At 36.5% G+C, this 14,085-nt stretch overlaps 1 protein-coding gene across 1 annotated transcript; it reads right to left on the reverse strand.

Annotated features, from left to right (window-relative positions):
* Window positions 1-2,092: 2,092 nt before the first annotated feature.
* Window positions 2,093-4,118, reverse strand: LOC131641925 (extensin-2-like). The gene has a single exon (XM_058912226.1). The coding sequence runs from the start codon at window positions 4,037-4,039 to the stop codon at window positions 2,285-2,287; it is 1,755 nt and encodes a 584-aa protein (XP_058768209.1). The 5' UTR covers window positions 4,040-4,118; the 3' UTR covers window positions 2,093-2,284.
* Between the last annotated feature and the right edge of the window lie 9,967 nt (window positions 4,119-14,085).

Genomic DNA, 14,085 nt, shown 5'->3' on the forward strand with positions numbered 1-14,085 from the left:
GCAGATATTGACGATGATTTCTTTCTTGAGGGGTTTGATCACAGACGTATACTAGATGATATCACAAGGGTGGCAGATGGGGCATTTTTTTACCGTAGACATTGTGTCAGGACAGGTGGGACCGACATTTTTTTTACCGTAAACATTGTGCCAGGACAAGTGGGACACTTGACGGTAGAGGCAAAGTAGCCGACAGACGACGTAATGGACGTAGAGGTGGCGCGAGAGATAGAGGAGAGGATGAGGATGTTGTCTAGCACACACAGTAGTGATCGTGCTGATTATTTTGATGTCTGTATTTTTATTACATTGATGTACTTTATTTTTATTATGTATATGACACTATTTGGATTATTCATACGATGTATTCTTTTGGGGTACTATATACCATTGACTTTACGTTTCACTACCTTGATGTACTATATTTTGATGTATTATTTTGTTGTTGTACAAGAAAAATGGAGTTTTGAAGTGAAATATAATTGATTTAAAATATAACAGAAGGTTTCGTAGGTACATTTACGGAACATTTTGTTTTTAAGACGTTCCGTAGATATATCTACGTAAGATTTCCTGAACTGAATTAATTTAAATTTTCCTAACGTTCAGTAATTTATAATGCTTCCGTAGATAAAGCTCCAAAAAAATTTTTTTGCCAAAAAAGTACGTTTCATAATATATATCTCCAGAATAAAGAGGCAAAAATGAAATTTCGTCGGATGCCTAAGAATATTAGAGGTTGAATTAAGATATTTTGTTCCACTTATCCAATAATAAACATAGTTAAAAATTGGCAAATGATAAGTCTACACCTCTTAAAAATTCTATAATGTGGACTAAGAAGAAGAAGAAAATTCTTGTAGTTCTCTTTCAAGATTTATTTTCATTTCTAATTGGGTAATATTTCAACCTAATAGCGTATCAAGCTTCCCAAAATGCAAAGTTGGCGCATGAACGCATCAGCTCAATCTCGCCTCGGAAGGCCGATGGAACGTTAGTTTTTGAGATGTTGCTGCCAAAATCTGCCAGGCCACGGCGGAGATGGATGTCATTCAACGGAGTAATTTTCAATGTAAATGGTTTTTTTGTGTTACTTTGAGCTTCTTTTCAATTATTCAACGATGATATATTACCAATTAGTTTTCAAGCAGAATATGCCAATCAATACAAATTCAGGTTTCTCCAATGCCAAAACTTCTTGCTACGGAATGCAATCAGTGTTCCATTCACTTCATTGCAGGTAAATCATGATTACTTGTGTTCCATTTGCTTCTTAACCCTAGTTTTTTTTATAAGAATTCATACTCATTATTATTGTTTATTATTTCTTATATAACTTCCTACTGAGTTACTTGTTCACTATGATTATGTTAGTCTTTATTATTTATGAGGTATGCTTATGTAAGGGTTAGAGGTATGCTAAAATTTTATTATTCAATGTGAGCATGTCCTAAATTATCTAGAGATGAATTGAATTAACTTGATCAAATGGATGATTCAAACTGAATCAATAAATGATAGACTAAACTTCAACATTTAGCTATGTATGTATCTTTAGCCACATTGTTTGTGCTTGATTCTTGTTATTTCAATTATGTTCATTCAGTTAATCAATTACATATTATATTGATCACATTCATACATTGCATATAATAGAATATGCTAGAAGGAAGTCTATTACTTTTAATCAATGCAAACTCATATGTTGCCCACTTTTTCAGCCATCATTCGGTCAAAATTGTGTAATTCTTAAGAACATAATCTCAATGGAGACAAAACTAAACTCACAGTTTTATTATTTGGTACAGCCAATACAGTTGTTGTATGTAGGTTTGATTGATTGTGTGAAAGTTGCATTCATCATATCTCTGATCTACTAGAGGTCTATTAATTTGTTTTGGTATACTTTTATTTGTTTAGTGTCAGTGTATATTCATCTTATGTATATGAATGGTAACAAGAATTCACTTGATTAAATAATCAAATTGTATTTGGTGACAAAAAAAGAATTTAACAGTATATAATTTTGTGAGTTGATGTTGGTGATATGAAGTTATAAGTAAATAAAAGTATGTAAAATCACCAAAACAACTAAAGGAAGTAGATAATATAGACTTATGAATTAGCACCATACATACACAATTACACTAGAACAAAACTTAGGCTCTTAATCCAATGGAGATTGTTTTATTAACAAATAAAAGCTTAAATACAAATTAAGAAACAACAACAACAATGTTTAACATAATTCATTGAAAAGTTTCACACGACTTTAGCCATAAGCTTAATAGATGGGAGGTGGGGGTGAGTTATAGAGATAGGGATGATATGGAGGAGGTGATGGAGATGGTGGAGGTGGAGACTTGTAAACGTAAGGAGGCGGCGGTGAAGGAGAAGGAGGTGGCGGTGACTTGTAAACATATGGTGGAGGAGGTGATGGAGATGGTGGAGGTGGAGATTTGTAGTAGTAAGGAGGAGGTGGTGAAGGTGAAGGAGGTGGTGGTGACTTATAGACATAGGGTGGAGGAGGTGAAGGAGATGGTGGGGGTGGAGATTTGTAAACATATGGAGGAGGAGGTGAAGGGGATGGTGGAGGTGGTGACTTGTACACGTATGGAGGAGGAGGTGATGGCGAAGGAGGAGGCGGGGACTTATAATAGTATGGTGGAGGAGGAGAAGGAGAAGGTGGAGGTGGAGACTGGTAAACATATGGAGGTGGTGGGGATGGAGATGGTGGAGGAGGTGACTTGTAGACATATGGTGGAGGGGGTGAAGGTGATGGTGGGGGTGGGGACTTATAAACGTATGGAGGTGGTGGAGATGGGAAAGGTGGGGGTGGTGACTTGTACACGTATGGAGGAGGAGGTGAAGGGGATGGAGGTGGTGGCGACTTATAAACATATGGTGGTGGTGGTGAAGGGGATGGTGGAGGAGGAGACTTATAAACATATGGAGGTGGTGGGGATGGAGATGGTGGAGGTGGAGACTTGTATACATATGGTGGAGGGGGTGAAGGTGATGGTGGGGGTGGGGGTGGGGACTTATAAACATATGGAGGTGGTGGAGACGGGGAAGGTGGAGGTGGTGACTTGTAGACGTATGGAGGAGGAGGTGAAGGGGATGGAGGTGGTGGCGACTTATAAACATATGGTGGGGGGGGAGAAGGGGATGGTGGAGGAGGAGACTTGTAGATATATGGTGGAGGGGGTGAAGGTGATGGTGGGGGTGGAGACTTATAAATATATGGAGGTGGGGGGGATGGGGATGGTGGGGGTGGCGACTTGTAGACATATGGTGGAGGAGGTGAAGGGGAAGGGGGTGGTGGTGACTTATAAATATATGGTGGAGGTGGTGAGGGAGATGGTGGAGGAGGTGACTTGTAGATATATGGAGGTGGTGGTGATGGAGAGGGTGGTGGTGGACTCTTGTAAACATATGGTGGGGGAGGTGAAGGAGATGGAGGAGGTGGTGACTTGTAAACATATGGAGGTGGAGGTGAAGGGGATGGAGGTGGTGGGGACTTATAAACATAGGGTGGGGGTGGTGAGGGAGATGGTGGAGGAGGTGACTTGTAGATATATGGAGGCGGTGGTGATGGAGAGGGTGGTGGCGGACTCTTATAGACATATGGTGGAGGAGGTGAAGGAGACGGAGGAGGTGGTGACTTGTAAATATATGGAGGAGGAGGTGAAGGGGACGGAGGTGGCGGTGAGTTGTAAACGTATGGTGGGGGAGGAGAGGGTGATGGAGGTGGAGAAGATTTGTAGACATAAGGTGGTGGTGGTGATGGAGAAGGAGGAGGTGGAGATTTGTAGTAATATGGAGGGAATTTGTCGACATAAGGAGATGGTGGGGGTTGAGACTTGTAGTAATATGGCGGCTGTTGTCCATGATTTGGTGGTGTTGGATAATGATTGTTTGGTTGGCTTTGATAGTAAGGCTTATTATCATCATCAGCAGATACACTGCTTGCGATTAAGCAAAATGCAATTGCATAGATGAGTTGAGGCCAATGCCTCAACCCAATTGAGGTTCCCATATTCTCTAACTTTGTGTATTTCTGTTATGAGGTCCTTGAAAGAATGTTTGCTAGTTGCTGTGATTGCTTAAGTTTGTATTGGAACTCTTTATATAGTGTTTGCTCAAGCATAGATGATAAGATTTCTGAATATTTCAAATACATTATAACAGGCTGGCTTATAGTTTTTAAATTATATTATTGTTTAAACTTTCAAGGATGGTGTACATCCTATACCTTTGTTCATACCATCATTCTGTATTTTAAAGTTTATTGTTTTTAGAGGTTTTCAATTATATGAGTTAATGTAGGACATAAAAATAGTCAATGAAGAGAGTAGGTAATCATTGCTATGTAATGTTAAACGAGTTCTTGTTTGTTAAATTAAATATGAATAACAAATATTTGTGAATGAAAACGCGTCAGAGGATGCTTAGTTCTGATTGTAGAGAGGAAATGGCAAGCACGATTGGAAATCTGAATGTGAAAACTGTTTATAAAGTCAAATCAATTCCAAATTGCAAGAGTTTTCTAATGTCTTATATAGTGATCAATTTTGCTTCTTTCTTCCAAACAGCCATATTTCTGGATTATAAAAAAGAAAATTGTCTTTATTGCTATAGTTTATACGCCCATATTGTTGGTGAATTAATAAACTAACTCAACTTAATTACTTGTCAATATGGTACTTTATATATATAAATTACTTGAAATGCATTTGACTTGGTGTATATAAGTTACTGTATCATTTTCATAATTCTAGTAATCACTGTCATTGTATGTAAACTTTCAGCCTCCTTGTTTAAAACAACCATGAGTTTGACGGTGGAAATGTTTGACATATTATTTATTTCTTGTCTTATAAACTATTTTTTAGTAATTGTAATATGCTTTTGTATATTAATTAATTTTTTGATTTTGCAACACTAAAATAATACGTTTTTTTTAACGATCATGTTACTTACGTGTGAATTTTTTTTTTTACTATTTCAGTTAGCCTTTCTTAATCGACTATGAGATTTTATATGTCTTCTTTCTTTTTAATAATTTGTTTCCCAATTTTATATAACTGAAAGCAATGTTCCTGAACTAACTTCTGCATTATGCGGTGGATGTAGTCTTCTAGTTGCATGATTGTTTTCGTTGGATTACTGGGTTCCTGGGTTGCTGAAAGCCTTCTTGAAAATTTTTTTGTTTCTCTATTTCCATAAGTATCAACTAGAGATTATAAATATTGACCTCCATTGTTCTTTGTGTGAATTTGCAACGTTTTCCTTAAGATTGTAAGAGATCCAATCACTACAAGAAAAGGAGTGAAACCGAGTCATTTTATTAGATGGAACAAGTCTAATCTAAACATGTGTTGCGTAAAAGTAATCCCGAAGCCCGTGAACCAAGATTTCTTCCATATGGGTACACTAGTTGCAATTTGTAGGGGTAGTTGGGTTCCACTTGTGCCGTGAGAGTTAGTCAAAAGTCTCTCATGTTAAACAAGTCAAGCGAACGTTTGATCCGATTAGCTCATTAACTTTGATAGGATTTACATATTGTACTTCTTCAATGACTGTGACTTTCATATCAAATTGTTGCAGCGGAAAAATTGAGATTAAGCTATTGATTAACTTAATTTGAAAAGCAAGAGACGCCACTGAACTTTATTGTTTCCAAAGAAAAGGGAAACTATCGGTAAAACGCAACAAAAAAAATATGGATGCGGGAGTTGGTTACGTAAGGGGAAGATATTAGCATGCATCTCATCTGTGGTACTGCACGGGAACTTTTTGAAAATTTGTGTTATAGGTTAACTCAATATTGTTTGCAAACAGATTAAGGAGATGAGAAAGGAAGTTGTTTTTATTATTTTTTTTGTGCTCGGCAAGACGGCGCATCTTGTGTCTACATACTCCTTCTGTGCAATAAGGAAGTCAGAGCATTTGTAGTTCGTGTAAAAAAGAAAACATGAAGGTTTGTTTGTTTTTAATGGAAAAGACATTATGTCGCCTTCCAGTGGAAAACACCATTTGTCATCCACAAGAATGAGAGAGTATGTATTTGCGTCATCTTGATATGAAGAACTTTGCTTGGACTATCTCACAAGCATGTCTCAACATTCAAGTTGAAAATATAAATCACTTCAACCACATCTCTTAGGGGCTTAGGGTTTGCATCACTACAATAATTAGACTAATGCTTTCCTTTTTGAAAAAAGTTTAAAAAGAAAAGTGCACAAGGGCACAAGGAGAATGTTTGGTGATGTTGGTCCTTTTTTAGGTTTTTTGAAAGTGTTTGAATATATTTAAGTGTATTAGCATTTATTAAGGAAATACTTGATGTCACTTGACAAAGTCATGGTTTATTAAGAAAATAGTTTGAAGTCAGAAAAAAGATCTCCATCATAGTTTTTCTGATTTTTTTAAATATTTTTCTTGATAATTTATTTGATCATTTGATGCATATTTTGAATTTTATATCTAATTTCTAGTTTAACTCTTTAAAAAAATCATTTTAATACATTTTAAATTCTTTTCTTCATCTTTTTGGTTTGACGTCTATTGACTTTGGATCATGATAAGGGGATTAATGTTTTATCAAGTTCAAAAGTCCTTTGGATGATACTTTGATTGCATGAACCTTCATCATTTCAAACTTATCATTAAATGATCATTTGGATCATATTTTATAATTTAGATTGTTGATATATTTATCTCATTGTGCCATTAAGAAAAGTGAGTGAACTTGATGATGAATGATTCCTTGGTGTGTTTCCAATTTGGTTGATCTCTACTTCTTCTTCATCTCTTTCTTTTTGCTTTTGTTTTGACTTGTGCTACATTGTTTTAGGAGAATGATTCTAGTCATTTCTCTAACATGTATGGAACACAAATTTCTATTGATCGGCCTCATATTGGTGCTACTTCTACATAAGTACACTTACGATTGTTTAACATAGTGCTAAATTGTCCCGATTTGGTTGATTCATCAATAACACTAATATTGACCTATAATTGTGCTAACTTTACTTTTATGTACATTTACTTTTATGCACTTTTATTTTAATGTCATTTACTTTATGCCATTTACATTCATGTCATTTAATACTTGTCATTATATTTATGCTTATTGTCTTTATTGCTTTCCTTTTGCCTTGATTAATTAAAAGACCAAAAACAATAATAAAGTAAAAACCCTAAAAAAATTTGATGTGCTCTTGAGAACTATTGGTTATTATCATATGCTTGTGGAGTTTGAACTTTGGACTTAGACTTAGAACGATTTTCCTTTGCTTGAATTTTTCATCTGAGACCCTAAGATTCATCTGAGTCTTTGATTCATTTGATACTTGGTTCATCTGATGCTTTGAATTTTATCTGACACTTGAGACTTCATGTGCCCTCTTCGACCTCGGGCGTTACATGCCCACTAGCTCCTGCGTGATTCGTCCTCGAACAACATCGTACCGGAAGAGGTCTGGCTCTTATACCATTTATAACGCCCTATATTACTTTCAGGATTATCGACTGACCCCACAAATCAACACGAATCTTTTCAGCATGCTTTAACCTCACTCACACACTTTTCGGGAAACTTCCCAGGAGGTGACTCATCCAATTACTACTCCAAGTCAAGCATGCTTAACTGTGGAGTCCTTGTGGTAAGGCTACCGAAAAGAAGATGCAGCTTATTGATATAGTTAGTACTAATCACTCTTTGCCATCTTTGGCCACGAATGTTACTTGCGGTACAACCACACTCTGCCCTATTTGGCCTCGGGTGTTACATCAAATACTTGCTCCATCTTGTGGTTAGTTCACTTGCATATACCCAGGCTTTCTCTTGGACTAACTAACAACGAGACCTTTTATTTCATATTTTAGGATAGTCTCTTCATCTCCTACCCCCATTCTTCAATTTTCAAAGCTTCTCTCTTTTTTGAAACCTTCTTTCTTTCAAACTTCAAACTATTTTTTAAATAAACATTGACTTTGTCAAGTGACGTCAAATATTTCCTTAATAAACGCTAATACACTTAAGTATATTCAAACACTAAGCATTAGTCAAATTCTTGTAGTGATGCAAACCCTAAGCCCCAAAGAGATGTGGTTGAAGTGATTTATATTTTCAACTTGAATGTTGAGACATGCTTGTGAGATAGTCCAAGTAAAGTTCTCCATATCAAGATGATGCAAATATATACTCCTTCATACTTGTGGATGAAAAATGGTGTTTTCCACTCGAAGGCGACGAAATGTCTTTTCCATTAAAAACAAACAAACAAACCTAAGTGTTTTCTTTTTTACACGAACTACAAATGCTCTGACTTTCCTATTGCATAGAAGGAGTATGTAGACACAAGATGCGTCGTCTTGCCAAGCACAAAAAAACAACTTCTTTTCTCATCTCCTCAATATTTTTGCAAACAATACCGTGTTAATCTTGAACAAAAATTTTCAAATTGTTCTTGTGGAGTACCACAGATGTGAGGGGTGCTAATACCTTCCCCTTGCATAACCAACCCCTATATCAAAATCTTTTCTTTTGTTGGATTTTATCAATAATTTCCCTTTCATTTAGAAACAATAAAGTTCGGTGGGGACTCTTGCTTTTCAAGTTAAGTTAATCAATAGCTTAATTTAAATTTTTCTGCTGCGACAGCTTAATATGAAAGTTACAGACTTTGAAAAAGTACAATATGTAAATGCTATCAAAGTTAATGAGCTAATTGGCTCTCTACTCCCCCCCCCCCCATTTTGGGCTAATATCTGTTCGACCAAATTGGCTATATTACTTTGCCCCCCAAAATTCTTTTGTTGGCCTTTCTAACTACCTGGTTCACATTCTCATTTCTATTAACTAACACTACCTATGGGCTATTTCAACCTACATCATCCCCAACTACCTTGGGTATGGGTTGCTTGACGTGTTAGAACACAACTTGTTGCTGCCCTTGATTATTAGGAATCCCTTAATTGTTTGTCACTTATAGATTTTAAACTTTCCTAACATTTTAGATTTGAGGGATTGGTTGAATAGGCGGTTGAGGAGCACATAGAAATCAACAATTCGACCTATTTGGTGAGCCAATTGTTGGTAAATATGGTTTGTATTTTGGATCAAAGGATTAAACACAATACCAATTTGTTGCGTAAGCATATTCCCCATATCATGGTTACTTTTATCCATTTTTTTCCTCATAGACAAAAGGGAACTAGTAGTTAAGGGTGACATGACTTGAGGGATATATCTAACCCTCCATGTGGTTGTGCCATTCGACTATGATTGCTTATAGCAGATCATAATGCTAAGTATGGATTAAGTGGTGACACAATAGACATTATGTTATCTATGTAACACCCGTATATTTTAATTTTTAATTTAAATGGAAATTTAATTTATAATTAGAATTATTGGTGGTTTGTGGGATTTAATTGGAAGAAAGATGGTTTATAGTGTTGGGCCAAGTGTGGTATTAGTAAAGAGGGGGTGCTATGTTAGTAAAGCCCTTTACTAATTAAAATGTTATTTTTCATAAAAATAAGGAAAATTGGGAGAAATGAAAAAGGAACGTGAAAAGCATAACAGAGGAGATGAGGGATTGGAAAGCTGGTACGTGAAGAGGAGCAATGGAGGGAGAGACCAATCAAGAATCTTTGGCTAAGGTAAGGGGGGACTCTCCGGTTAACATCTATTATCGTATTCTTGGATAATAATATTGATTAGGGATGTTGTTGAGTCAATTGGATTATATGTCGGGTTTAGGGAGGTTATGAATTGATGAAAATTGCATGGATTATTGATTGATTATGTGTTGTTTTGATGTGATGGTGAATAATGATGCAATTGATGATTAACTGCCTGTATATGACGTTTAGAGTCAGTTTTGGACTCAGATTGAGTCAGATCGCAGGATCTGACGCAGACCCGAAAATCTGTGAAATCGCCAGTTCGCGCCGCGTCCCAGTGTTGGCGCCGCGAAGGCGTACTTGTTTTCTCGTATCGCGCCGCGTGCAAAGGTTGGCGCCGCGAACGCATTTGTGTGGTTCAGGTCGCGCCGCAAACCTTGGTTGCGCTGCGTGCTGTAGCGATGGTTGTTTTCTTGGAAAAGTTAAATGATGTGTAACTTTCGAACCGTAAGTCTGTTTTTAGTGTCGTTTCGAGCACGATGAATCTTACGAGATGGTCTACGTGTTTAAATGATGGAATGAGGTGTGAATCCAAATATTTTTTAAATATGATTTTTATTCCTTGGTGAATGATGTATTGTACATATATGTGATGAGATGTGTTAAATACATGCTATGTTGAAATATTAATCATGTGACGATTTGTTTAATTGGATGATGTATTGTTGACATATTTGATGAAATGTGACAATATAAGATGTTGTTTTGAAAAACATTATGATGTGATGATTTGTTGAGAATTATATGATGATGATTGATTGTTGTGGAATGATGCGGATACATGTGTGTTCTTCTTATTGATGATGATGATTGATGTGGACACATGTATGTTATTTAATGATGATGATGATGATTTATTGTATTTGAATGATGCTAATGTATATAAACATACTTTGATGATGATGATGATGATGATGTTGATGATGATGATGATGAAATGAGTATTTGACGATGTTACTCATTAGACTTGACGATGGTATAAGTATGTTCATGTATGTTTGCATTCATTCATGTTCATTGATGATACTGTATCCATAAGGGTGTGTTGGATCAGTGAAGGGCATGATTCCCATTGTGTGGAATCTGTGCTGGCAGGGCCGTATCTTGATGATGTTGGATCGGTCATCGGTTATTCCCATTTGATGAGGTTGGTACCACATGCATAGTGTCAGTTCATACATATGCATACTTTTATAACATGATTGGAAGTATTCCAGTGTTATAAATATTGATGATGTGTTGGTTGCGTGTTTTGTTGAATTAATGTTGAGTATGATTGTCTGTTTGAAAGATGTGTTCTGTTGGCATTTGTGTAAATGATGGACGTTCCTGATAATCTGAATATGATGAAATTGGGTGAATGATATAACTATGATGTGTTGTTATTTAAGATGCAATAATATTTGTTAACTGTGATGAGACTCACCCTTACTGTTGACATTTTCAGATTGAGGATAGCTGCTTTCGACTTGGTGAGGATTAGCTCATAAGTCAGTGTATTAGTGTAGCGTCAGGTGTCATGCTCTGATATTGTAACACTGGGGGAACGCTAGTTTAGAGTTTATGATGATACTCTATCGTGTTGTTATTGTATTAATTCTGTGGGATATTGCATAGATGATGTTATGCTTATCCATATGATGAATTTTCCGCTGTGTTAACATGAGATGTTTATGTATTATGATGAATTGTTCCTTAGTGAAAGCATGACAATGAAGTTATGATAAATTTGTTTTAATTGGAATTGTGACACCCTTGTTTTCATGTTTTACTCTGAACTATTTTATTAATTTCCGTGGGGTTTAGAAGGGTGTTACAATAGTGGTATCAGAGCAGGTCGGTCCGTCCGGCCAATTGTTGAGTCAGTTGAGTTGCGCGACAGTTGTATATTGTCGGCATTTTATTCCTTGGTACGCGACATGTGAGTGAATCACTGTCGGTACTTGGTTGTTTGTTGCAGGTGTTGGATTGAAACAAGTGGGGGAGAAGCTTCGTTTCTCGGTTATGTTTCAGTTGTAAGAAGATTGATTCAGTAGGCTGTTGTTGGCAACAATGCAAGCATTGTTGGAGTTTGTTGTTTCCCGAGTTGAAGGTGACTTGGAATTAAGACTTCACTGGGAATTGAGTTGGAACATCTTGAAGGAAGATGATTAGAGGTAATTGACAGTTATTGTAAGAGAAGGAAATTGGAAAGTTACGATGTGTCAGCTCTACTGGTGTACTGCGAAGATGTCAGTTGAGTAGCCTTACGTCTCGGAAGAGATTCAGCTGCAAGTTTGCAAAGAGGATTGCTGTCGTAATGTTCCAGAAATCGCACTTCGGCGATATGATGTGTTGCTCAAGTCATAAGAATGTTTGGAAGTGAAGAGATACGATAAGGGGCTGTTTGGAATGTGATAGAGTTGAAGAGAATGAGTTTTGGAGAGAGATTTTCGTAAGCAAAACGCAGGAAAATTGCTGAATAGCTGCGGAACTTCGAAAATTCATAACTGGAGTTCTGGACATCCGAATTGAGTTCCGTTTGAAGCGTCGGAAAGCTAACGAGATGAACTTTGTTATAAAAATAGTTGCAGAAGCTGTAACATAGTTAATTGTGACCAGATGACGTTGGAAAGAGGTGAAGTTGCGGTTACTCTTGTTCTTATAACTAGACTTGTTTATTGGTACTGCACGGGATGTCAGTGTCAGTTTGAATGGATTAAAGGAATAATTAAAAGGTTTGTTGAGAAGTAATTTTAAGAATTGAATGTATCAATTTAGGAGTTTTGGATATATCGTATAGAGTGTCGCTGCATGATGTCAGTGTTGCATTTTTCGGATAACGATTGGAAAATCCATATCTTGAGTTTCGAGCGTCGGATTAATGTGCCGTTTGAACCTACGAAGAGGAGAGATTATGTTCTACCTTATGGGAGAGTTATAAATACAGTAGATTGATCCTATAGGGAGATATTGTGGAGTCGGTTAAGGAAACGTGAAACTAGTTGAATAGGAATGCCTACTACCGGGATTGTTTGAAACAAAAATTGAGTGGAACGATGTTGATGAATAAGTTGATGAGCTGTTCAGTAATAAAGATGGTTTGAGGGCCGATGGATTTTAGGGAGAAGTGAATTAGTAGTAAAGATGGGATAAACTTTAGAACTCTTGGAATCGTATTTGTGATGGCAAAGTAACTATAAGTATAAAAGAAGAATTTTAGAGGATTTCTAACATCTGTTGATGTGAGGAAGACTTTGTTGAAATTCCGAGTGGAATGATATTTGGACGTGAAGGATGCCATGGAATTTGGATTAAAACCACGAGTATGAATGTTGTGCTATTGTGTTGCGTAAGAAGTCTTTAAAATGTCGGTGCTAATGATGAATGAGTTGGATTTAATTGGACAATTTAGAGACTTGAGTTAGTATGTGAAGGCACTCCTAATAGTGTTAGATTGAGTATGCTAGAGATGACTAGTGGTATTCTTGACGAGATTAGAGAAGGTCAGAAAGATGATGTTGAGTTGATCGATAGATTGACTTTGAATTACCAAAGTAAAGGCGGTGAATTCAGAATCGACGAGAACGGTGTAATGAGGTTGAGTGATTGGATTTGTGTAACTGATGTTTTGAGCTTCAGAAGGATATTCTAGAAGGACACCATAGTGAATTATTGGACTATGACGATGTTAATGAGTTTGGGTGCAAACTCGAAAAGGGACACTATTATGTAGTAACGACGGTTTATGCTTAAATATGATTTTCAACTAATATTGACAAATTTAGGACTTGATCACCCTAAATCTCTTGTTGGTAGTAGATGAAATCATATAGATGAGATGAGCTTGTTTTGTTACCTTAATGGTATAAGATGTGATGAATACTAAGCCGTGAGAATAATCACTCACTATGTTGTGTGAACTTATGAAGAAGTGAATATGAAAGAGTGCAACATGGTGGATGATGACTTAAGACGGGTAATCAGAGTCGCGCAACGAAAGTGTGATGTGGAGTAGTGTTATGAGTACTACTCGCGGGAAGTAAGGAATTAATATGTCGGAAGCCTACATAGAGAATATGTATTGATCTATATGTTGGATTTAGAATCCAGTGGATGTAAGGATGTCGTGTCGAAGAATTATAACTCTTTTGAATAATTGCCGAGATGATGAATATGTTATTACGGTTGTACGTAGTTAACGAGTATGTATTCGGCGAAATTAAAACGAAGAGTTGATGCTATATGACGTTGTAATAATTTTGTGTTGTTGTTAAGGGGTTATTTTAGATTCTAGATATAATGAGGAATTATACTCTATGAAGGGAGGAGTTGATTTAATTCTTAGAAAATAGCGAAACTCAATTTGAGTTGTTTTGTAAGAAATGGCGTATTGAGGCTGGTGAG

Source organism: Vicia villosa, unplaced genomic scaffold, assembly GCF_029867415.1.
Source record: "Vicia villosa cultivar HV-30 ecotype Madison, WI unplaced genomic scaffold, Vvil1.0 ctg.004275F_1_1, whole genome shotgun sequence".
NCBI lineage: Eukaryota > Viridiplantae > Streptophyta > Magnoliopsida > Fabales > Fabaceae > Vicia > Vicia villosa.